This window comes from Erythrolamprus reginae, chromosome 1 (assembly GCF_031021105.1).
Source record: "Erythrolamprus reginae isolate rEryReg1 chromosome 1, rEryReg1.hap1, whole genome shotgun sequence".
NCBI lineage: Eukaryota > Metazoa > Chordata > Lepidosauria > Squamata > Dipsadidae > Erythrolamprus > Erythrolamprus reginae.
In genome coordinates this window covers 394369812-394392792 of record NC_091950.1, presented here as the reverse complement: position 1 = coordinate 394392792, position 22981 = coordinate 394369812, and the positions used below count along the sequence as shown (strand labels likewise).

Below are 22981 nucleotides of genomic sequence, written 5' to 3'. Positions count from 1 at the left end.
CTCACGTGATATGGATCTTTATTTATTTATTTATTGGATTTGTATGCCGCCCCTCTCCCACACTGCTTTACCATCTTGCCTGTTATAGGTCTAGTGTCAAACAAGCTATTAACTCTGGCTAGCATAAAGAGATGAGTCAGCAATAGAATACATCCATGCAAGTTGTTTTAAGATCTCTGAGCCAAAATTAGAGCTCTTTAGGGTTTGTTTGGTCATCCCGTTTCCTTCAACCCCTTGCTTGCACTCTAGAACAATTTGTTTTATATCTCTACAACTGACTTGCTTTTTCCATGCTCCAGTAAACCAGCCTGGGGTGGTTGAGCAGGTTATTTTATTGGAATCGCAGATATTTTCAGCATTGAATTAAAATAGTTAAAATACCATCTGGACACACTATAAAAAACACTATACTATACAGTAAAAAAATATACACTACACAGGACACACACAGCACAAAATAATAGCCTCAAATTGTGAATGCAAAAATGACTTTGGCTGAGCATTGGTGATAGTGTGGAAACAAGTTCAGATAGCAGTAGCAGAAACCTTTTTCTATTGCTGACTAAGATTTTGGGGTCCTTTACGTGGCCTCTGGAACAGTGGCTGTAAGGAACAGCTTCTTTAACTACCGGTATCAGAAACAGTTCATTTCTGATACCAATTGCTAGTGAGCAATCAAAAGGATACTTTTAGACTCCACTATTAGGTTGGCAATAGGATATTGACATCTCTTCAATAATAATGTATCCTGCAATTTGTTTTAACTTTGAACTATGGGAGGGAGGGTTGGTGTCTTCGGCAAGATTTTTGGAGGCTCAAGAGCAGCTCTATTGGTAGCTGCCTGGAGAACACATGGGTACCTTGAGCTACTTAGCAGAAAAAACAAATTGCCATGGAGAGTAAAGTAAACATTCTCAACTAATCACCAACTTACTCTGTCGTGCTAGATGGAGCTTGGGGTAGGTGATTTCACTGAACGATCTTTTCTCTACCCTTGCTGTTGATATCTGCCTGCCTGTTGAACAACAGCTGCAATTACCTTAATATTTTTTTATTTGCCCCACAATATTCTCTGAATTTTAAAAATGGATATTAACTATAGCCTTCCAAATCAAATGGTTTTTTAGGCATCCTTTCATTTGGTAATATAGCAATAGCATTTACTTATATGCCGCTTAACAGTGCTTTACAGCCTTCTCTAAGCGGTTTACAGAGAGTAAGCCTATTGCCCTCAACAATCTGGGTCCTCATTTTACCAACCTTGGAAGGATGGAAGGCTGAGTCAACCCTGAGCCTACTGAGATTTGATCTGCCAAACTGCTGGCAGCCAGTGATCAGCAGAAGTAGCTTGCAGTACTGCACTCTAACCACTGCACCACTGAGGCTCTTAACTGCACCACCGAGGCAATTATATATACAACATTATTCACCAGTCTGCACTTAATTCCTATTTTTCATGTTCAGATCAACAGAACAACAATCCAATAGAACAATTTTGACAATCTACACTTTTACACCTCCAAGTGAGGCTTGGGTCACCATAATCTGTAAGCGAAAACAGCATCCTGGCTGTCATAGTGTGTAGTTTCTATACGTGCATACGTTTTGAGGTCGGGTCTGGTCATTATTTAGATGAGAAATTTTCAGGGAATACCAAAGTAGAGAACATGGGGGAAAAAACATCCTAAAAGAAGACAAAGAGGTATTTCTATACTCTGGCTTTAAAAAATGACACAGATGGCTCCATGGAGTCACCAGTTGAGATTGACTCACATGAGAACAGACTTTTTAAAGCTTGGTTTAGATGGCAAAACTATGCAAATATCAACTTTTCTCCAGGAAAAGGAATAAAGATAACTTTGGGTGGGGTGCGGTGGTGAGATCATCGGTACAGAAATCATTTTTGATTTTTTAACAATGAATTTTGAACAAAATTAATTTTGTTGCTCATTTGTTTCTGCGGGCAAAATTGAGCTTGCTCTACTTTTGTGGGATTAGTCACAATAGAAGGTAGAGATGGAATATTGTTGCTCCACCCATGCTTTCATCGTTCACATTCCTTTAAAAAAGTTTTGGTTACTCCTGCAACATGCAAACAGACAGATGGTCACAATAAAAGCCCCGAACAAGCACCAAGCTACCCAGATTGAGAAAAAGAACTGCTTTTCATCTCCGAGGAAAGATGTTAAAAGGCCTACCCACCCGATCCCCACTTCTGTTGAATTTGTACATCAATGCTATTAGCAAACGAAAATGGGAAACAATTGTGGTCCCCCCATATGACTGGAATGTACAGTACTATGAAGAGGCAAGACCGAGCTTGGAACGATGCTCAACCCCCAGCAACTCTTCCGTGGAGACTTCCCTCGGGCAGACAATTATCCCTGGTGCTCTGCCGTTTCCTGCATATGCTGGTTAAACATGCACTGAGAGGAGGCTTTTGCTGGGAATGGCAAAAGAGGCTGGTCCCTGCTTCTGGCCCTGGGTTTCCAGGCCCCTCCTGGGACTGGCAGTTGAAGAGGAGAGAAAAGTAGACAGAGGTAGCACTTTCCCCTTAGTCCTGTGGGTCCTGGCACTGGTCGCAGGTGGCCATGTCATCCAGGTAAGGCTCCACTTGAATGGTGCATGAGAAGAAGCCAAACTTGCTTTGTAGCAGGGCTGTGGCTTCTTGTAGCACAACCTCCATGTCGGCATCGGATTCTGAAAGCAAAGGTCAAAGCAGGGTCAGTTGTAAGCTGGCTCAGACTCATGCAGGGGAAATAAAAGCTACCATTTGTAGTTCCCAGGCCAGAATAGCAGAAATCCTATTTTGCACCCAGAGTTCAATCCTCTGCATCTCCAAGTAAGACTAAAAGACAATTTCCTGAAAAAGCCTAAGGACACTTAGGATAAGATACAGCAAAGGGCTCCATTTTATAAGGCCAGAAACCCTGTGAGTGTGTTTGTGTGAAAGTTAAAGATGAAATGGCCTTACACATCTGCAAACAAGATTTAAGATAGTTTCAAAACTTGAACATCTTACGTATCCAAATGCAGTGGTACCTCTACTTACAAACTTAATTCATTCCATGACCAGGTTCTTAAGTAGAAAAGTTTGTAAGAAGGAGCAATTTTTCCCATAGGAATCAATGTAAAAGCAAATAATGTGTGCGATTGGGGAAACCACAGGGAGGGTGGAGGGCCTGTTTCCTCCCAGGACATTCCTAGAGAGGCCCCACGTAGGCTTCTCCCCACTTTTCCCGACCATGTTTCCTCCCACGAGATTCCTAGAGAGGCTCCACAGAGGCTTCTCCCCACTTTTCCTGGCCCTGTTTCTTCCCAGGAGATTCCTAGAGAGGCCCCACGGAGGCTTTTCCTTGCCTTTTCCGGTTAATTTTCAGAGGCTCAGTTTTGTAAGTGGAAAATGGTTCTTGAGAAGAAGCAAAACACCCGGTTCTTATCTAGAAAAGTTTGTAAGTAGAGGCTTTCTTAGGCAGAAGTATCACTGTACAGTATTTGGTTTTCCTGGAGATAATAACAACAATAGCAATAACACTATTGCAACCAGCAATACACCCACACTAGGAGAAAATAAAATCTTAAAGGCTCTGTCCAGTCTATTCTTGGTCATGCCATTAAAAAAATAATAGAAACAAGAGAAGATTGACAGCAGAAAAAGACCTCATGGTCCATCTGTCTGCCCTTATACTATTTCCTGTATTTTATCTTAGGATGGATAGATGTTTATCCCAGGCATGTTTAAATTCTGTTACTGTGGATTTACCAACCATGTCTGCTGGAAGTTTGTTCCAAGCATCTATTACCCTTTCAGTAAAATAATATTTTCTCACGTTGCTTTGATCTTTCCCCCAACTAACCTCAGATTGTGCCCCCTTGTTCTTGTGTTCACTTTCCTATTAAAAACACTTCCCTCCTGAACCTGATTTATCCCTTTAACGTATTTAAATGTTTCCATCATGTCCCCACTTTCCTCTGGGTTTCTTCAACTCTGTCTTTCCAGGGTCTGGTAATGTGATTCTGCCACAATCTCTATTTTTAAGTTTGCTCCTTACAAACCAAGTCTGAAACACTGTAGACTTCCTGCATGGTCTATGGCTGTTCAGAATGGAGGGAGGGGGAAGTACTCACCAACAGCTACATGTACAGCCACAACATGATGGCTGAGAGTTAAAGCCCAAAGGTGCAGATTATGGACCTGCTTCACACCTTTGACAGACAGCAGGGTTTCCTTAACAGCTTGGAACTCCACACCTCGCGGTGCCCCTGAAGGACCGAAAGAAATGGCACACATTTAGTTGAGTCCAATCCCCATTTGGAAGCCTCTAGTCCCTGCTTGAATTGTGCAAAGTGAACTGCCTCTTAGGTAATCCAAGCCTACTATAAAGCAGTCATTTTATGCACAGATCCTGGGAGGAAGCCACAAGATGCAGAAGAGAGGTATCTTCTATGCAATTTCCCCCTAAACTAGGAAAGCACTGTCACATCAACAGTGCAGCTCAGCATGGAGACATTATTCCAAAACCAGTCTTGGGAAGAAAACAGTTCCATTTATTTTTGTATTGACATTTGAGAGGACTAGTATACCGGACCGGTACATCATTTTATTTTTTGCTTTGATCAGAAAAATCACTTTCCAGTTCTGCCTGCCCCCACCTCCAATGGCACACATAACCACTATCTTTATACACAAGTTGCACAGAGCCTTGATTTAGTTAATGTTTGTTGAGTAAGTCCAACAAATATTCGGTTGGCTTCATGTAACAAATACTTCAATTGATGATCAATGTGTCAATGATTAAAACTGAAGAAATGATTAATGAGTGTGTGAACGATGCTATCTGGTCTGCCTGGCCTCTAGCTACCCAAGAGCAAAGTAATAAATCAAACACACAAACTTGTAACAATAAAACAAAAAGGTTTCCTTTATATACAGAAGGCTGTATGCCTTCGTGAATGCAAAAGCAATGCTGAATTATTAGTCCAGAAGGTCATTGTTACTCAAGTTCACACAATACTTTCAGGCTTGTGCAAGAGCAATGCTGAATTATTAGTCCAGAAGGTCAGAGTTCTCACCCAAGTACTGTCAGGCTTGAGTGTCAGAAAGTTCACAGGAATCCAAAAACCAAAACAAAACCACAATGCATCAAGGTCTTTCTCCAAAGCTCAAACAATAATCTCCCACACAGATCACTCCAACCCCCCCTTTTTATCAAGGTTGCAGCAGCGTCATTAAGTCTTATCAGCTGTGTCCTATCATTTGTTTCTACGCTTGCGCAGCTGCTCTTGCCTTCCCAACATTCTCCGTACCCGAGCATTCAGAATAGGGTTACTCATTAATTTTTCCCCTTCTGATTCCAAGGAACCTCTGGCTGGAGAGCTGGCTGAATCCATTCCCCTCTCTGTCTCTGCTGTCCTTTCCTGCTCCCTGTCACTCCCTGTCTCTGCTTCGAGTTCACTGTCTGACTCATGGTGCAGCCAGACTGGTCTTCTGTAAGGCTCCCACTGTTCTTCGTCAAAATCAACAGCCACAGGAGATGACCTGAAGCCAACCACAACACTATCTAAAACATACACTTGATTCTGTGTGGTTCTTTTATTAAGGTAGTTACCTTAAACTCTGAGTGTCCAGCATTACTGAATTGTGGAAATTAGAAATCTTTGTTATAAATTCTAGTTTTCTTGAACTATTGATGGCTGCATAGGTTTGGACAGCATAAGAAGCCACAGGTATGCTATTGCCCATATTTTAAAAATTGTAGCTCATGCACATTTTAACAGAAATCCCATAAACCGCTTGCATATTCTAACTCTGATAATCATAAGCCTATCTTGGGAAAGCATTCCAATAGGGCATCACCATCCGTGATGGTCTTTTTATCTTAATACATTGTTCCTGAAACAGAGGGACATTGATGCTGTTACTACTCTAAAAGCCATTATACAATTCTTGGTTTGTTACTGCAGTTTGAAAAAAGCCATGGCTAATAGTGTTTTCTTGAATTCCAAGCCATATGTGAGCCTCTCTTACCCTGATATGGGGTCTTGACCATTTCCAGAAAATTGCATAATGCTTTCAGAATTTTTAGCTGTAATCATGCCACCTGCAATCCAGATGGGCTCAGTTATGGGTGTACCACTAGAAAACCTGAAAAACCAGAGAAAACCTATATACTGTATATGTGGTTGCTAAGAGTCGACACTAACTTGATCGCACCTAACCAATCAATCAAATCAATGCCATCTAAGTGCAAACATGAGTGGCAAATGTAAACAAGATTTGAGCCAAATCAGGACAAATGTAAGATAAGAGGAGCCCTTGAAAAACTTCAAGGTTTGCAGATGGATAAAGGATGTTTTTATTTAAATGGACAGTCTCAACTGTCAGTACCTATCTTGCCATTCCCATCCCAGCAGCCATGACAATTAATAAAGCTTCTTGCATGAAAAACAAAATGTTTTGTTCTTCTTCCTCAAAGTCCAGTTGCTTTTAAAAAAAGCACCTTTGAAACAGCTATGACCTGGATGAATGAGAATCTCCAGAGATATTTAAAGAGATAAACCAACTAAAGAACAGTGCAGCAAGGACTGTATAGCCTTTGGTACCACAAAATGTCAAATGCCAGGTGGAAACATTTTTTTAAAAACTAGGAAGCAGGAATAGACTGCCAGTTTTATTTTTTTGCAGCCTATAATATCTTGCAGTAGATATGACTGATTGCTAAAGTGTGGCATTTCAATTGGACTGTGTGCAGAACAGGTGCAATGTTTTGTTATAGATCCCATTGGAAATTATCCCACTTACTGAATTATCCCACACCATCATTAACACAATTTCTTAATCTTATTACTTTGATCAGCGCAAACTTTGCCTTGATCATTTTCTTATTTCAAAAATCTTAATAGTTTATTTCTAAACATTTGCACTTGGCAAGATATCTAACGGCCAACTTATGAACAGACCCTCTGATGGTTTCTCATTTCTTCACCTTTTGATATACATAATTAAAGAGATTTCTGTCATTCTTTTCTTCCCCAATGTACTTGTGTACAATGTACAATTCCTTTGCTCTTGCCATCATTGCCCATAGCTTTAAATGCATTTATACCATCCACTTACACTGTTAATTATACATAAACCATTGTTAATTAATAACTTCCTATAATAAAATTGATTATCTGCAAGACTCATTCTAGAATTATTTCAACAATGTCCATTCCCCTTGCAGCTGTGAAAGACAACTTACCTTCCATCAGTACTCGAAAGACATCACGAAGGATGGTTAAAGTGGAGCCCAGCACAAAAATTGAGAAGAGGAAAGTACTCACTGGGTCAGCAATCTTACATTGAGGCTGCAAAAAAGGAGAGAGAATGGCAGATAGTATGAAGTATCCTGGTACTTATCTCCCAATTCTCACACCCTGAGTTGGCTTTGTAAAGGAAAATTTTATTGATTTGTTTGTTTGTTTGTTTAGATCTGTATAAGACAAGTAGTCACACAATCCTCCCCTTTTTATAGCCATGATTCTCAACAGAATGTTTATATATTTTGGTCTTTGTTAACATTGTAATATCTGAGCTATAAAAATTTGTATGACCATTAAATAGCTGCCATTCTGATAGAGTGGTAACCCAGATAGAGTACAATGGGCCTAAACTTAGCACAGACAATCCCCAATACCGGGTTTTCTATGCTACATTTAAATTTTGTTTTATAGTTATTTTAATTTTTTTTTAAATATTGTGTTGTCTTTAAAAACACATGCATCATTAAATTCATTGGTAAGTTTGTTTTCTGTTAGATTTATTTTGTGCAATTTGATATACTGTTACTGGCCGCCAGCCAATCCTGGATGCACATTTTGTACCTTAAAATTCCAAAAGTGTCCTCTACACACACAGAGAGAAAATATAGCTGAAGTAGACCCAGAGACAGGGTTAGGTGAGAACGGTACCTTTATTCAGCTCAGAATAGGTAAGTGACTTTCAGCTAGTACCGTCTGCTTTGCCTGGGAGAAACCGCTCCTTTTATACATTTGCGGTTCCCGCCAAAGCAAGAGCAGCCGCGTCTGAGCCAATCAGGAGCGACTTCCTGATTCTAGCTCAGACAACGCTTTAACAAGGAACAAACTATTTACAGAGATACAAGGTAGCCATTACAGGATACAACAATAGCCATTATCTGTCAATGAGTATAATTCTAGAAGATTCTGGGTCTACCTTCTCCCAAACAGTCTGGATAGGAACTTGGTATCTCTTCCACTGAAATATTTGCATCATACAGTACCCTTCCTGTTAATGACAACTTCACTTCAACTACAGCAATACACCAGCCCCTAATAGATTCAAACTAAATGTAAATTGCTTTAAACTCAGCTGTGGAATCACTACCCGACTCTGTGGTTTCTTCCCCAAACCCCCAAATCTTCAACCTTAGATTGTCTACAGTTGATCTCTCCCCATTAAGGAGCATGAATAAGCACACCATTGTACCTACCCTCCTCTTTCATTCTTACTTTTTGCTTATGTTATGTTTATACAAACTACTATCCTATACACGTTTGACAAAATAAAATAAAATAAAATAAAATAAAATAAAATAAAATAAAATAAAATAAAATAAAATAAAATAAAATAAAATAAAATAAAATAATAAAATAAAATAAAATAAAATAAAAATAAAATAAAATAAAATAAAATAATAAAATAAAATAAAATAAAATAAAATAAAATAAAATAAATAAATAAAATAAATAAAATAAATAAAATAAAATAAAATAAATAAAATAAATAAAATAAATAAAATAAATAAAATAAATAAAATAAATAAAATAAATAAAATAAATAAAATAAATAAAATAAATAAAATAAATAAAATAAATAAAATAAATAAAATAAAAAATATATAAACAAACAAACAAACAAACAAACTTTTTAAATGGTGTAAGTTTTGGAAGAAAAATCTGTCTTGTTCTAACGATCAGACATCTGCATCTCTGTTTCCCCAAGCTTGATCTCCCAATCAAAACCACCATTCAGGCAAAGATATCTGGCCCAACCATAGTTTCTTTTGCAATGTGTAAGGAAGAGCTATTTCTTCTATCGGTTGTTTATTCACAGTATTTATCTCCTTGGTGATGACTTTAGTTGTTCTGGGATTCCACGTCTACTTTTCTCAGGCTGGGGGAAAGTAGAAGTAATGGAGGGAAATGCTCATACTGGAGGTCTTCATTTAGAGAGCAAAAGAAACGGTGTATTGTATTCAATAAGTATCATATCCTGATCCTTCATACCTTGAAGTAGATGACAGTGGCAGCCACAAAGACCCCAGTGCTTTGAAGTAGGTCCCCCACCACATGTATGAAAGCTGCTCGGACACTGGTGTTGTCATGGGTTGGAATGGAGGGGCCCTGAGGGCTGTCCTCGATCTGTTCGTAGCCTCTTGTGCTGAATCCATGACTGTGTGCAGAGCCCGACTGATGCAGAAGGTAGGCCATGCTGTGGAGAATTTCAAGAGTGGTGACCATAGTTCCCTCTAAGTTGAGCAGTGAGCAATCGCTCACTTAAAAATCATCATCAACTCAGAGTTTTCCAAACCTGCCCAGAAGCCGAGAGGGAAATTTTATTATTATTTCTGTGCCGCCCAGTCCCGAAGGGACTGCCGCTCAGACACTATACTTTTCCGCCCACCCCAAAAAAAAATTAGAGGGAACACTGGTGGTGACTGAGGTCATTTATGTCTCTGTTTCTCACCAAAAAATTCTAAAAATCCCATCCATCATAGCAAACCCTCTTCTACCCATGGTTCCTATTCCTTCACCGATTGGTACAGACAACTGGACTAGCATATATCATATTCATAGTGATGAAATTGTTTAATCACAAAATAATCATAGTCAAAATATAGCATCTATAGTATAGATGTCAGATTCTTAGAGGTATTTCCTAATCCAGTGATGGTGAACCTGTGGCACAGGTGCCACAGGTGGTACGCAGAGCTATATATGCTGGCACATGAGCTATTACCCTAGCTAAGCTCCACCATGCATGTGTGTGCCGGCCAGATGATTTTTGACTCACACAGAGACTCTGGGAGGACATTTTCGGCTTCCATAGAGCCTCCAGAGAGATGGGGCAGGGCATTTTTACCCTGCCCTTGGTTCCAGGGAAGCCTCTGGAGCCTGAGGAGGGCAAAACACGAACCTACTGGGCCCACTGGAAGTTGGGAAACAGGCTGTTTCTAGCCTCCAGAGGGCCTCCATGAGGTGGGGGAAGCTGTTTTCACCCTCAGCATGCATTGAATTATGAGTGTGGGCACTCATGCAGGCATGATAGTGTGTACACATGCTCTTTCAGCACCCAAGGGAAAAAAGGTTCACCATCACTGTCCTAATCAGTGCTTTTAGGGAAACCAAGCAAAAGAGGAAATCTTTCAAATATGTGCGTATTTTATTTTGATATGTAGTTGTTCATCTAATATTTTGGAATTGCTCTGCAGGAAGCCAGACAGGCTAGGTAGAATCTTGTCCGATAGGATCAGCAATGGTTTCCACACAATTTCCAGCATCTTGAAAATTAAAAAGCAACAGCTTTTGGAAAAATTATTTTGTAAAGATGACCAGTGAAAGATTACTAGCAAAATCAGATCAAAAGATCACCTGTCCTGGAGGTTTCTTTCTAATCAAACCAGCCAAATAATTCTGGAAATATCAACAAACCCTCTCAAATACAGTGGCATCTTAAAGAGAAGTAGATCCCATTTCTTATGGCCACAAACAGGACTTGCCTGCTTATAATAAGAAATTAAAACTGGAATTAAGACCGATTGTTGCAAGTATGGTTTTATAATACGTGTGATTTTAGTGATATTTTAAATTGGTTTTTTAGTTTTATTTATATTGTATTTATACTTGTTAGCCACTCAGAGTCCGTTTGGAGTGAGCGGCATATAAATGCAATAAAGTCAATTCCCATACCATTATTTGTTTTTCTTTTGGAAACTAAATGCAATAAATAAATAATAGACCCCTTCAATATGCAATCGGTGGAAGCATGTAGCTGACAGCTTGCAAGAGAAGTTAACTTGCTTAATCAGTCCCACATAGACACTCTACCTGATAATTAAAGTTACCTCCTCAGGGAGTTAATATTCAACTATTTCCCCCATCCTAGTCATCCTTACATGATGTTCACTCCCACTGCACAGGCTGAAGTGCCCAGCATCACAGAAGCTTCAATCTCATAGTCGTTGTTCATTATGCGGGCTGCAGCTAAGTAGACCAGCACTCCTGTAACGATCCAGATAGAGAAGACAGAAGCCAAGGCACCCAGGGTTTCTGTGAGAAAAAAGAAAGCTGCTGGTCAGGTTCCCTGACTGACTTCACAATTCTCTTCCTGATCTTTCTGCAAGAGTGTAGAGCAACCGATGGTAATGATCATGTGAGCAGATGAATGGACCAGATTACCTCCGGAACCGCCTGCTACCGCACGAATCCCAGCGACCGATAAGGTCCCACAGTGTGGCCTTCTCCGGGTCCCGTCGATTAAACAATGTCGTTTGGTGGGCCCCAGGGGAAGAGCCTTCTCTGTGGCGGCCCCAGCCCTCTGGAACCAACTCCCCCTGGAGATTAGAACTGCCCCCACCCTCCCTGTCTTTCGTAAACTACTCAAGACTGATTTATACTGCCAGGCATGGGTGAGTTGAGATAGCTCTTCCCCCTAGGCCATTACAAATTATGCATGGTATGTTTGTGCGTATGTTTGGTTTTATAATAGGGGTTTTTAGTTGTTTTTATTATTGGATTGTACATGTTGTGTTTATTATTGTTGTTAGCCGCCCCGAGTCTGCAGAGAGGGGCGGCATACGAATCCAATAAATAATAATAATAATAATAATAATAATAATAATAATAATAATAATAATAATAATAATTATTATTATTATTATTATTATTATTATTATTATTATTATTATTATTATTATTTATTCAGAAGCTCTGATGGTGAATCTCTTGCCTTCCTCCCCTTCCTCATTGAAGATTATATGCCTATCCGTTGCTAGAGGTTCTTTGGGCTTCCCATTACCATCAGAATACCCAGAGTAAAGTTAAAGGAAGGGAAGAAAAAGCAAACTATAGAGAAGTCTTAGACAATGGATAAGTACATCTCACAGATACCAGATCAAATGTTCAAAATAGGCAGTCCTGAAAATGGATGCTGAAGAATATTCTTCATTTAGTTTTGCACCTGAGTCTCTGCATCAAAAGAGATTCCACAAGTCCCCTGCCAATCCAAAGAAAAGTTTTGATTTCATCAAAGATCTAAAAAAAGGTAAACGGGTATATAAATCATTTATCCTCCATCATTCTGCTTCCTCTGCATGAGGCATTCAAATATGCACTTAAAAGGTAAGCCCAAATCTTAGGCTAGGGGAGAGGACCTCAAACTTTAAAAAAATTATAAGTATTTCTATATACAAATTCGGCAAATTTCAGTCCTATATTGTCTGTAGGGACCTTAATCACAGGACATGTAACTCTCTACCTTTTCTTTTTCTAAGCATTTTGCCCTCACACTAGTTTGCAATGGTTCAAAAGAGAGAAGAAATTCATCCCTTTTAGTCTTTCACACAAGTATGTGTTTCTTTTAAAGATCTCACAGTATCTTTAAATGCTGTTTTTTATTTTAATTAGTACAATTATTTTGTCCGGGAAAAAACCCCAGAGAAAATCAGAGGGGACAATAGTGGGAAAAAATCCAGAGACTACCACAGATGCTTATATTGAGACACTGTATTTACATGTTATTTTTTTAAGAAGGGGTCAACAATCCCTGATCCCATCCACGGGAGAGCAGTACTCACCAAGAGTAGGTATCAAAAGGATTCTATTATTATTCAAGAATGTAAAACAAATACATGTAAATGCCGCAGTATCTCTACTTATGAACTTAATTCATTCTGTGACCAGGTTCTTAAGTAGAAAGGTTTCTAAGAAGAAGCAATTTTTCCCATGGGAATCAATGTAAAAGCAAATAATGTGTGCAATTGGGGAAACCACAGGGAGGGTGGAGGCCCTGTTTCCTCACAGGAGAATCCTAGAGAGGCCCCATGGAGGCTTCTCCCTGCCTTTTCAGGCCCTGTTTCCTTCCAGGAGGTTCCTAGAGAGACCTCACAGAGGCTTCTCCCTACCTTTTCCGGCCCTGTTTCCTCCCAGAAGATTCCTAGAGAGGCCCCATGGAGGCTTCTCCCTGCCTTTTCCGGCCCTTTTTTCTCCCAGGAGATTCCTAGAGAGGTCCCATGGATGCTTCTCCCTGCCTTTTTCGGTTACAGTTTCGGAGGCTCGGGTGTGTAAGTGAAAAATGGTTCTTGAGAAGAGCCAGTTCTTATCTAGAAATGTTTGTAAGTAGAGGCATTTGTAGATAGAGATACCACTGTATATGCTACATGATTAATTCAATGAATGAGATGGAAATACCTTAGCACAGGTTATAATGAGAAGGAAGGAAAACATCAAACATTCTGTCCCAAACCAATACTAATTTAAAAAAGACTAATCAGAATAAAATCTTATACCACAAAACCAGAAGGATTATCCTTCAGCAGTCATTTTGTCAATGGAAAACAGGCACGAGTTGGTGTGAAAAGCCCTAAGACAGGGATGGCGAACCTATGGCACAGCTGCCAGAGGTGACACGCGGTGCCATATCTGATGGCACGCGAGGCGCTGCCCTATGTCAGCTCCAATGCTCTCGTCAGCTGATTTTTCAGCCTTCCTTTCAGCTGTTTTTGCCCTCCCCAGGCTTTAGGAAAACCTCCTGAATCTTGACGCTGGTGAAAAACAGCCCAACGGGCCTACCGAAAGTCTGGAGGCTTCAGTGAGACCCCTACACATCCACAGGATGGGGAGTGCAGGGGGATTGTGCACATGCACTGGGGCAGTAATGGTCAGCCAAAATTTTCACTACCACACTGTGGGTATGGCTTGTTTTGTGGGTGTGGCTTAATGGTCATGTGAATGGGTGGGAGTGGCTTGCTGGCCATGTGACCAGGTGGGAATGGCTTGAACGATCATCAGGCTGGGTAGCTAGGCAAATGGGTGCTGCTAGAAGCATAAATGCTGCCAGCGTCGCTTCCATCCACATCTTCTGCTTGCACCTCAGGTGGGACATGGCCGTGTGAGGCTGGAGAGAAGCCAGGCAGGAGAGAGGGAAGCTCGTCCGAGGCCAGGAAGGAGGAAAGAGGAAAAAAGCAAGGAGCGCAGATGCAGCAGCAGCGGGGGGGGAAAGGAGAGCTGAGACCAGTAATCGAGGAAGTGACAGCCACCGATCATCTACATTTGCACCGGTGGAACTGCGTTCCACCCCATCTTGCCCACTGCCCACCCCTGGTGTGGGCACTCACACAGGTGCTATTGCACATACACACACTCTTTTGGCACCCAAGCCAAAAAAGGTTCACCACCATTGCCCTAAAATGTAGCACAAATGAAACCAGGGACAAATGTCCTGTTGTCTAAGAACTTTTTCATGAACAAATCTTTTAGAGTTTTCTAGAAATGTACATTCCATTCAGACTTTTTTTGTAAAAGGCCCATTTGATGATTCTAATGTCCTCTCTAAATCTCTTCGGGCAAAATTGTAACCTTCTCAGGACATGTGCTGAAAGCCACGTGTAGCTGCTTATTAATGCAACCATCTCTCTATGTCTCTGATTAAACCTAAACAAATTATTTGTCAATTTGTGGAAAAGAACTCTATCTTCCAGTGTAAAAAACTCATGCTTCAGCTTTCTGCTAATGTCAGAGAAGGGTTCTAACCTGTTTGAACGATGTGAGATGAGAGATACTATAGGAATGTTTTCATTGGTCAGCTATTGAAAGAACTTACCTGAGCGGTGCCAACCGAAGCTCATGGTTTTGGTGGCTGGGCGAGTAGAGACCCAGAGTGAAAAGAGGCTGACACCCATGCTGCCCATATCTGTCAACAGGTGGGCAGCATCTGTCATGATGGCCAGGCTATGTGCTAAGTATCCACCTGGAAAGCAAACAGACAGACATCTTAAATACATAGATGAAGACAGATCAATTAAAACCTAGCAGAAGTAGGTGCACAACTAGCTAAACTGGTTGATGGTAAGATAATCATGTTTTATGGTATATCGCGTCATGTGTTGTATAGACAGAAGCCTTTTAGTTGATTTATGAATCCAGAAAAGGAGTTAATTCAACAACCAGATTGTGTTTAGATCAGTGTTTCTCAATTATTTTCTGTTAAGCCCCCCCCCAAGGCAGAAGTAAAAATTTCGCACCCCCCAACTTTCCACCTGGACGATTGTTTGCAACATTCATCATGTTTTCACTGGAAAAAACAGCTTATCGGTGTGATTGGAGTATAAATTAAGTGACACCTTAAATTATTTGGTTTCATTCTGTCCACTGTCAACATTTTTAGACACAGTCAACATACCAGTCTTTCCTTGTCTCCCACCATAGTCAAAGTGAAGCCAAGCGCTACATACACTTCATCATATTTCCTCATCTTAGCTTTCAGGAGACTTGCGTTCGTCTCGTTATCTCCATTTCTCTCCTCCTTTCTTTTCATCGCTGATAAATATTTTTCCATGGTGTCTCTTAAGGGTTTGTGATATGCACTTCATATCTCCTACTCTGTGCTGTGTGCTATTGTTCGGTGCAAAAAAACCCCTAATCGCTGGGGTCACGTGCCCCCCCCCCCGGCATCGCTCAGTGCCCTCCCAAGGGGGCCTACTTTATTATTTGAGAAACACTGATTTAGATGAATGCAGATGATTAATGTATTAATAAATAGGTCAGATCTATTGCAACTTTTGACAAAACTGACCTATAACTTCTCCAACCATGAAGAGGAAGCAGACCAGACAGGCAATGCTGAGTTTCCGCTGAGCCTGAAGTTTCTGTTGACTTTGAATGGTGGAGCATGGCACATGGTGACAATGGGGCTCCATCTTGAGAGCCACCATGGATATATTTGCATGGCCATTTTCTGAGGGCAGGTTGGGAAAGGCATCTTGAGCACCTGAAAACAAACTGGAAAAAAATATTGGGCCATCAGAAGAATCCTCCGTCTGAGTCAGATGCCAGGAGTACCAATAAAGGAGAATATTTGTATCTGAGGGTTGACATGAAACATCTGGAACAAGCAAGCTCAAAGCTCGGATACAGAGGTTCACATCAATCCCCCCCCCCCCACTCCTATGATTCAGTGGTGTTAATCCAATATCCAGAAGAATAACAAACTAGCAAGGAAAATATGATAAAGATTTGAGCAGAAATCATGAAGGTACAGTCCAGTGGATTCTGGTGAGAGCAGAAACGATATATGTTCACATTTTCGGGGTGTTTTTTTTTTGAGAAATAGCTGTGTCAATTAAATCCAAGAACAAACCACAAACAAATGAGCAATATATAGATTAATCCGTTGATAGAATTAACTTATTTTATTAGATTGCATAATACATAAAATAGTAAACCAGCTAAAAGGGTGGGTTTGAATAACATAGAATCCCCTTTCCTCCCTCCCTATACAACAAGTTTATAAGTTATAATGTTCTACAAACTGTAATGGATCTTGAATTGCCCTAGTTAAGGTACCAAGCAAATTGAACAAATTAGGAAGGAGATGGATACATACCAGATTTTTTTTTTACTAAGAATGACCGTCCTGATCATACATCTTTGGCAGTGGAGTGACTAAGGAGTCTATCAACAACAATTTTTAGTGCAGTTTCACACTCATTGTGACAGTTAAAACAGAACCATCATGGTAATGATTGCAATTTGCTAATCAGTTAAACCAATTTGGTGACTTCACACAATATATTGAAATTTAAATTAACATATGTTATTTGATTATCGGATTACTATTGGACTATTTTATAATGTGTTTTTATTTTCTATACATAATGAATCTTTGGAAATTTGGGATTTTGAATTATTAATATCTATCTGAAAATATAGTTGATGATGATAATTAATATTGCTGTTGCTAATGAATAAAATTTTATTTAAGAATTAAAATCTAATACAACTATTTAAAAGTAATTAATTATACAATTACCAGTAAGTGATAATTTTTGGGAAATTACAATTATCTTATAGATTGGTACAAATTGGATTTGTTGAAATAAAATTAAAATGATATACTTGTAACATTAGAGGGGATGACCGTAGTATAATGAATGATGAATGAAAGAAGTTAATGTGTTTGAGTTTTGGAATTTGAATGATATCCCCTTTCAGCTGTATTGTAAAGGATATTCGATATAAGATATAAGATATTCAATATGAATTGATATTTTACTTTTGAAAATAAGTCAACGTGAATATTTTTAGGGGCATTTAGTTACGAGAAAATGAATGACGAGTAAAGAAGTAAGGAAATGAATGAATCACAATGGTTTAGACTTATTAAGCAAGATAGAATAACTAACAGAGGAAGTATTATTGTTGTTGTTGTTATTATTATTATTATTATTATTATTATTATTATTTACATTTATATGCTGCCCCTCTCTGAAGACTCATAAGCAATACTGTTAAAATTAAATTGGAAAATGAAATAATTGATGTGATCCGAGTGACAGAATTAGATAAAGGAGGTAACATGAGATTAATGACATATACTGAGAGTAATGGATATGAAATTAAATATACCACTAAATATAGTAGATGATATATGTTTATTGAGTTGTATTGAAGTTTGTGATAGTTTTATCTATGTTTTTAGTGGGGAGAAAAATGATAACAAAATATTTTTAGTAATTAGAATTATTCACTCAGGGAAGGACTTAGAGAGGGTAATAGGAAGAAGGAAAGAAGGAGATAAAGGAGAGTAGGAGGGGAGGTAGAGAAGGAAGAAGGAAGGAGGAGAAGATGGTAGTAGAAAAGGGGAGAGAAGGTATAAGAAAATAGGTGTTAGAGGTGGAATACTCACATGAGATGGAAAGAGGGGAGTGGTGAGAGTGAAGATTGAGATAGATTGAATAATAAAATTAAAATTGGAATGTAACTTAGGTTATTCTATTATTGTTTTTAAATGATATTATATGCATATTGAGGATATATGTGATATTATGTATGCTTTGATGTAGAGAAAAATAAAAAAAATAAATTAACAAAGTGGATTAGGTTTGATTACTATACTGATCTGCAACAACAAATAAATACTATTAATCTCAAATATGAGTCTATATCTTAGATTTTTACCTAACTGGTTTCTAAGCAAGGCAAATTTGGCCTTGGTTTTGTGTTGCTTGCAAGGAACAAGGAGGGAGGGAGGGTTCTTGACTTCCTGCCCTATTTGTGAGTCTTATATATATTAGCCTGTCCACTGCAGGAGGCAGAATGCTGGATAACATGGAATGATTTTGGTCTGATCGCTGCAGAAACAACGATATAACACAAGTGTAACTCAGCTCTGATGTTCACCACCCTATATTTATTTGGAACTTGGCAGTGTCTTTCATAAGCACTCAGCCACAGAAGACAGATGCTAATAATACATTTCAGACACCCAGATGGATAACTAATAGCAAGGGATGGCTCAGTAAGTACTGAGCATCTTCTACCAATTTTGAGCCAACTCAGTTCTGTGCCCCAACAGGAGCTGAAAAATCCCCAGTACATCTCATGAAGTTTTGCCATGACACCTGCACTTCTTGCATTCCTCTGTCTACTCTAACCAATCACGACAACCTAAATAAGGAACTGCAACTCTCAAGCTCCTTTACTCAGGGGTAACACCTGAGGGATTTAGAAACATAGGAATATAGAAGATTGACGGCAGAAAAAGATCTCATGGATCATCTAGTCCGCCCTTATACTATTTCCTGTATTTTATCTTAGGATGGATATATGTTTATCCCAGGCATGTTTAAATTCAGTTACTGTGGATTTACCAATCACGTCTGCTGGAAGTTTGTTCCAAGCATCTATGATTCTTTCAGAGAAATAATATTTTCTCATGTTGCTTCTGATCTTTCCCCCAACTAACCTCAGATTGTGCCCCCTTGTTCTTGTGTTCACTTTCCTATTAAAAACACTTCCCTCCTGAACCTTATTTAGTCCTTTAACATATTTAAATGTTTCGATCATGTCCCCACTTCTGTCCTCCAGACTATACAGATGGAGTTCATGAAGTCTTTCCTGATAAGTTTTATGCTTAGGACCTTCCACCATTTTTGTAGCTCGTCTTTTTACCCTTTCAATTTTATCAATAGCTATGCAGCCAAGCATTCTACTTATATTGTGGTGCTTCCTTTTTTGTGGCTCCCTGTAGTCATTGTTGTTGAAAACCAACCATTCAACTTGCCCCTAATTTATTTATTTTTATTTATTCATTTGTCCAATACACAAGTACATAGGAAGAAAATAGACATGTGATAATATAAAAAGGGTGAAAGTGGGCTTAGAGGAGAGGATATATGGCAGGAAGAGAATATATAAGATAGGTGAAAGAAAGGAAAGACAATTGGACAGGGGACGAAAGGCACACCAGTGCACTTATGTACACCCCTTACTGGCTTCTTAGGAATCTGGAGAGGTCAATCGTGGAGAGGCTAAGGGAGAAGTGTTGGGGGTTAGGGGTTGACACAATTGAGTCCGGTAATGAGTTCCACGCTTCGATAACTCGATTGTTGAAATCACATTTTTTACAGTCAAGTTTGGCGCGGTTCGTATTGAGTTTGAATTTGTTGCGTGCTCTTGTGTTGTTGCGGTTGAAGCTGAAGTAGTCATTGACTGGTAGGACATTGCAGCATATGATCTTGTGGGCAATACTCAAATCGTGTTTTAGGCGCCGTGGTTCTAGGCTTTCTAGACCCAGGATTGTAAGTCTAGTTTCGTAGGATATTCTGTTTCGAGTGGAGGAGTGAAGGGCTCTTCTGATGAAATATCTTTGGACATTTTCAAGGGTGTTGACAGGAAGCCACAAAAATAATATTAGCTATTCAAGGATTTAGAAATCCATGAAGTTTTCCTCAGAGCACCCTGAAAATGTCCCTGTGTGAGATGCGGCCTACACAATTTGCCTCCTCAGCCTGAGCCTACAGTCAATTTTTCTGCCTCCAAACCAGATTCTCTGAGGAGATGGAAGAGACGGTCCTGTTCTTTCAATTGACCCGAATGACCTTCAGAGCTTCTTTCTCTGACTAGGCCCAGGTAACCTGAAGAAAGGATGAAAGTTGTTGTTGGGTTCAAACGCCTGCCTCCCCTCCTGAAATGCAAGCAGGCAAAGAAGGCAGAAGGGAAATGGTGACAGTCCCAAAGAGCAGACTTTACCAGCCCACTGCTCAGCTGCGCCTGGCATCCAACAGAAACAGGGAGGCAGATGGGTAGAAAGCAAAGCAGCCACCCGGCCTGCCAAAGGAGCAACTAGAACAGCAAAAGAAGGGATAACAACTAAGGGATAACTCACTAACCTCCCTCCCCCAAAGTTATCCCTGGAAGGTCTTCTTCTATTCCCAAGGTAGTTAAACCAAAGGTCTGTGTTTACAGTAGCCGAAGCAGATTGAATTAAAAGAGAATGGTTGCATTTGTGCAATCTACAGAGCTTGGTTACTTTAAACTTGAAGTTAATGCTGCTTTTTTTGGTTTTGTTTTATGCAGTCTTGGAATAGAATAAAATAGAATTTTATTGGGCAAGTGCGATTGGACACACAAGGAATTTGTCTTGGTGCATAGGCTCTCAGTGTACATAAAAGAATAAGATAGGTTCGTTAAGAATCATAAGGTACAACACTTAAATGATCTATCTACCTACCTACCTATCTACCTATCTATCATCTCTCTATCATCTATCTATCTGTTTGTCTGTCTGTCTGTATGTATGTCTGTCTATATATCTATCTGTCTGTCTATCATCTTTCTTTCTTTCTTTCTTTCTTTCATTCTACCTACCTAACCTAACCTAACCTAACCTAACCTAACCATCTATCTATCTAACCATCTATCTATCTATCTATCTATCTATCTATCTATCTATCTATCTATCTATCTATCTATCTATCTATCTATCTATCTACCTATCTACCTACCTATCTACCTACCTACCTTATCTATCTATCTATCTATCTATCTATCTATCTATCTATCTATCTATCTATCTATCTATCTATCTATCTATCTATCTATCTATCTATCTATCTGATTCTGCAGGGCATGAAGCCTAGGTAGGTTAGTATGGATGATAGACTGTTACCCAAGCAGCAGATCCCCCCTCTCCACGTCTCTGAAATATTCCAGTGGAATGGCAAAGGCCAATACATTTGCTTCCAGCTGCATCACAGAACGTGGCACACAAGGGATCAAAGAAAAGCCTGGCAGGACAGGAAAGGGACACTGCAAGGCTGCAGGACCAAAACATCGGGGGGGGGGGGGGGGAGAGAGAAGCAGCCTTCCATCTCCAAAGCCCTCCTCCCTTCCTTGATCTCTTCCACTTTTCACCGCTTGGACCAGTCCTTCTCCCACCTGTAATGAAAGCCTGCATCCCACAAGTAGGAAGCCATCGAAGGAGACGGGGCGGGGGAGGGATTGAAGAGCGGGAATAAAAAAAACACGTCCGAGCTGCGGAAGGCTGCAGGGATCTCCGGAGGAGGAGAAAAAAAAGAGCAAGCGATATTTTTTGGGGGGGTTGTTAGCTGCCATTGGAAAAGAAGAAGCAGCTCCGGGGCGTGCAAAGTTGCCTTTAGCCGTCGAGGAAAAGCGGAGGGGGGCCAACCGCACCACCATAGAGGATGGAAGAGACGAGGGGGGGGGATGGAACGGGGGGGACAGGAGGAAGGCAGGTTTGCATCACCGGCCACTTGCTAGAAATCACGACCCTTCAAAGCCTCGGTGGCGCAGTGGTTAGAGTGTAGTCCTGCCGGCTACTTCTGCCGCTCACCGGCCGCCAGCAGTTCGGCAGATCGAATCTCGGTAGGCTCAAGGTTGACTCATCCTCCCATCCTTTGTCCAAGGTGGGTAAAATTGAGGACCCAGATTATTGGGGGCAATATTTATTTATTTCATTGATTAATCGGATTTCCATGCCGCCCTTCTCTTGGGGACTCAGGGCGGCTCACAGCAGCCGCAATATGCTGGTTCTCTGTCAAACCGCTTAGAGAGGGCTGCAAAGCCCTGCCAAGCGGTATATAAGTCTAAAGGCTATTGCTAATGCTAAGTCCGGGCTTGCCTAAAGCTCAAGGGGTTCCCCCCTTTTCTCTTGGCTCCGATGGGCCCCTACGGGGTCCAAGGCTCTCTGGCAGAGGTAGATGGGGGGGGGGAGGCAGATAGCAGGCAGGAGAAGTGCATGGGAAAAGTGGCCTCACCTCTTCAGGCGAAGACTGCTGGAGCTGCGGCCGCTTTGGCTGCCCACCAGGCGGGCGGTTTCGGGGGGATCCCCGCTGGCTGAGGTCGGGGGCTCCATCCCAAAGAAGCTTGGCTGCGGCTCGTTGGTCCTTCAACCAGTCTTCCTCTCTCGCTTGGGCTTCTGCTGCCGCTGTTTTTCGCCCTCGGGAGGTCCGGGCTCCAGCAGGCACAGGTGGGTGGCAAGGAAGCCCCGCCCCACGCCTGCAAACTCCTCCCCCTGCAGGCAGGCCGGCCTCTGCTCGCCCCCCCCCCCCTCCGGACCTTTCTACAGAGCCAGAAGGAGCGATCGGAGAAGGGGAGGAAGGTTCCCGAGCCGGGAAGCGTTTGGACCATCCTCTAAGCCAGGGCTCTCCAACCTTGGCAACTTTAAGCCTGTCGGGAATTCTGGGAGTTGAAGTCCCGCCAGGCTTAAAGTTGCCAAGGTTGGGGACCCCTGTTTTAAGCCCACCCTGGAAAAGCGCTCTTCAATCTATTCAGCTGAAGAACATGCGCGACCGCGCTTGGAAAGCCTTTAAAAGTCATATGCTGAGTCCTTAGGGGGATGCAGCTCTCGAGATGCAAAACAACGGCGAAGCCTTTTCCTCGGCGACGGAACGGGACG

At 40.8% G+C, this 22981-nt stretch overlaps 1 protein-coding gene across 1 annotated transcript; it reads right to left on the bottom strand.

Annotated features, from left to right (window-relative positions):
• Positions 1-358: 358 nt before the first annotated feature.
• Positions 359-22438, bottom strand: SLC30A3 (solute carrier family 30 member 3). Its single transcript, XM_070742072.1, has 8 exons — positions 22341-22438; positions 15857-16062; positions 14885-15031; positions 11181-11334; positions 9292-9496; positions 7245-7350; positions 4129-4263; positions 359-2700 (listed from the first exon to the last, which is right to left on the bottom strand). Exons 1-8 carry the CDS (start codon positions 22436-22438, stop codon positions 2555-2557), a joined length of 1197 nt encoding a protein of 398 aa, XP_070598173.1. The 3' UTR covers positions 359-2554.
• Positions 22439-22981: the final 543 nt, after the last annotated feature.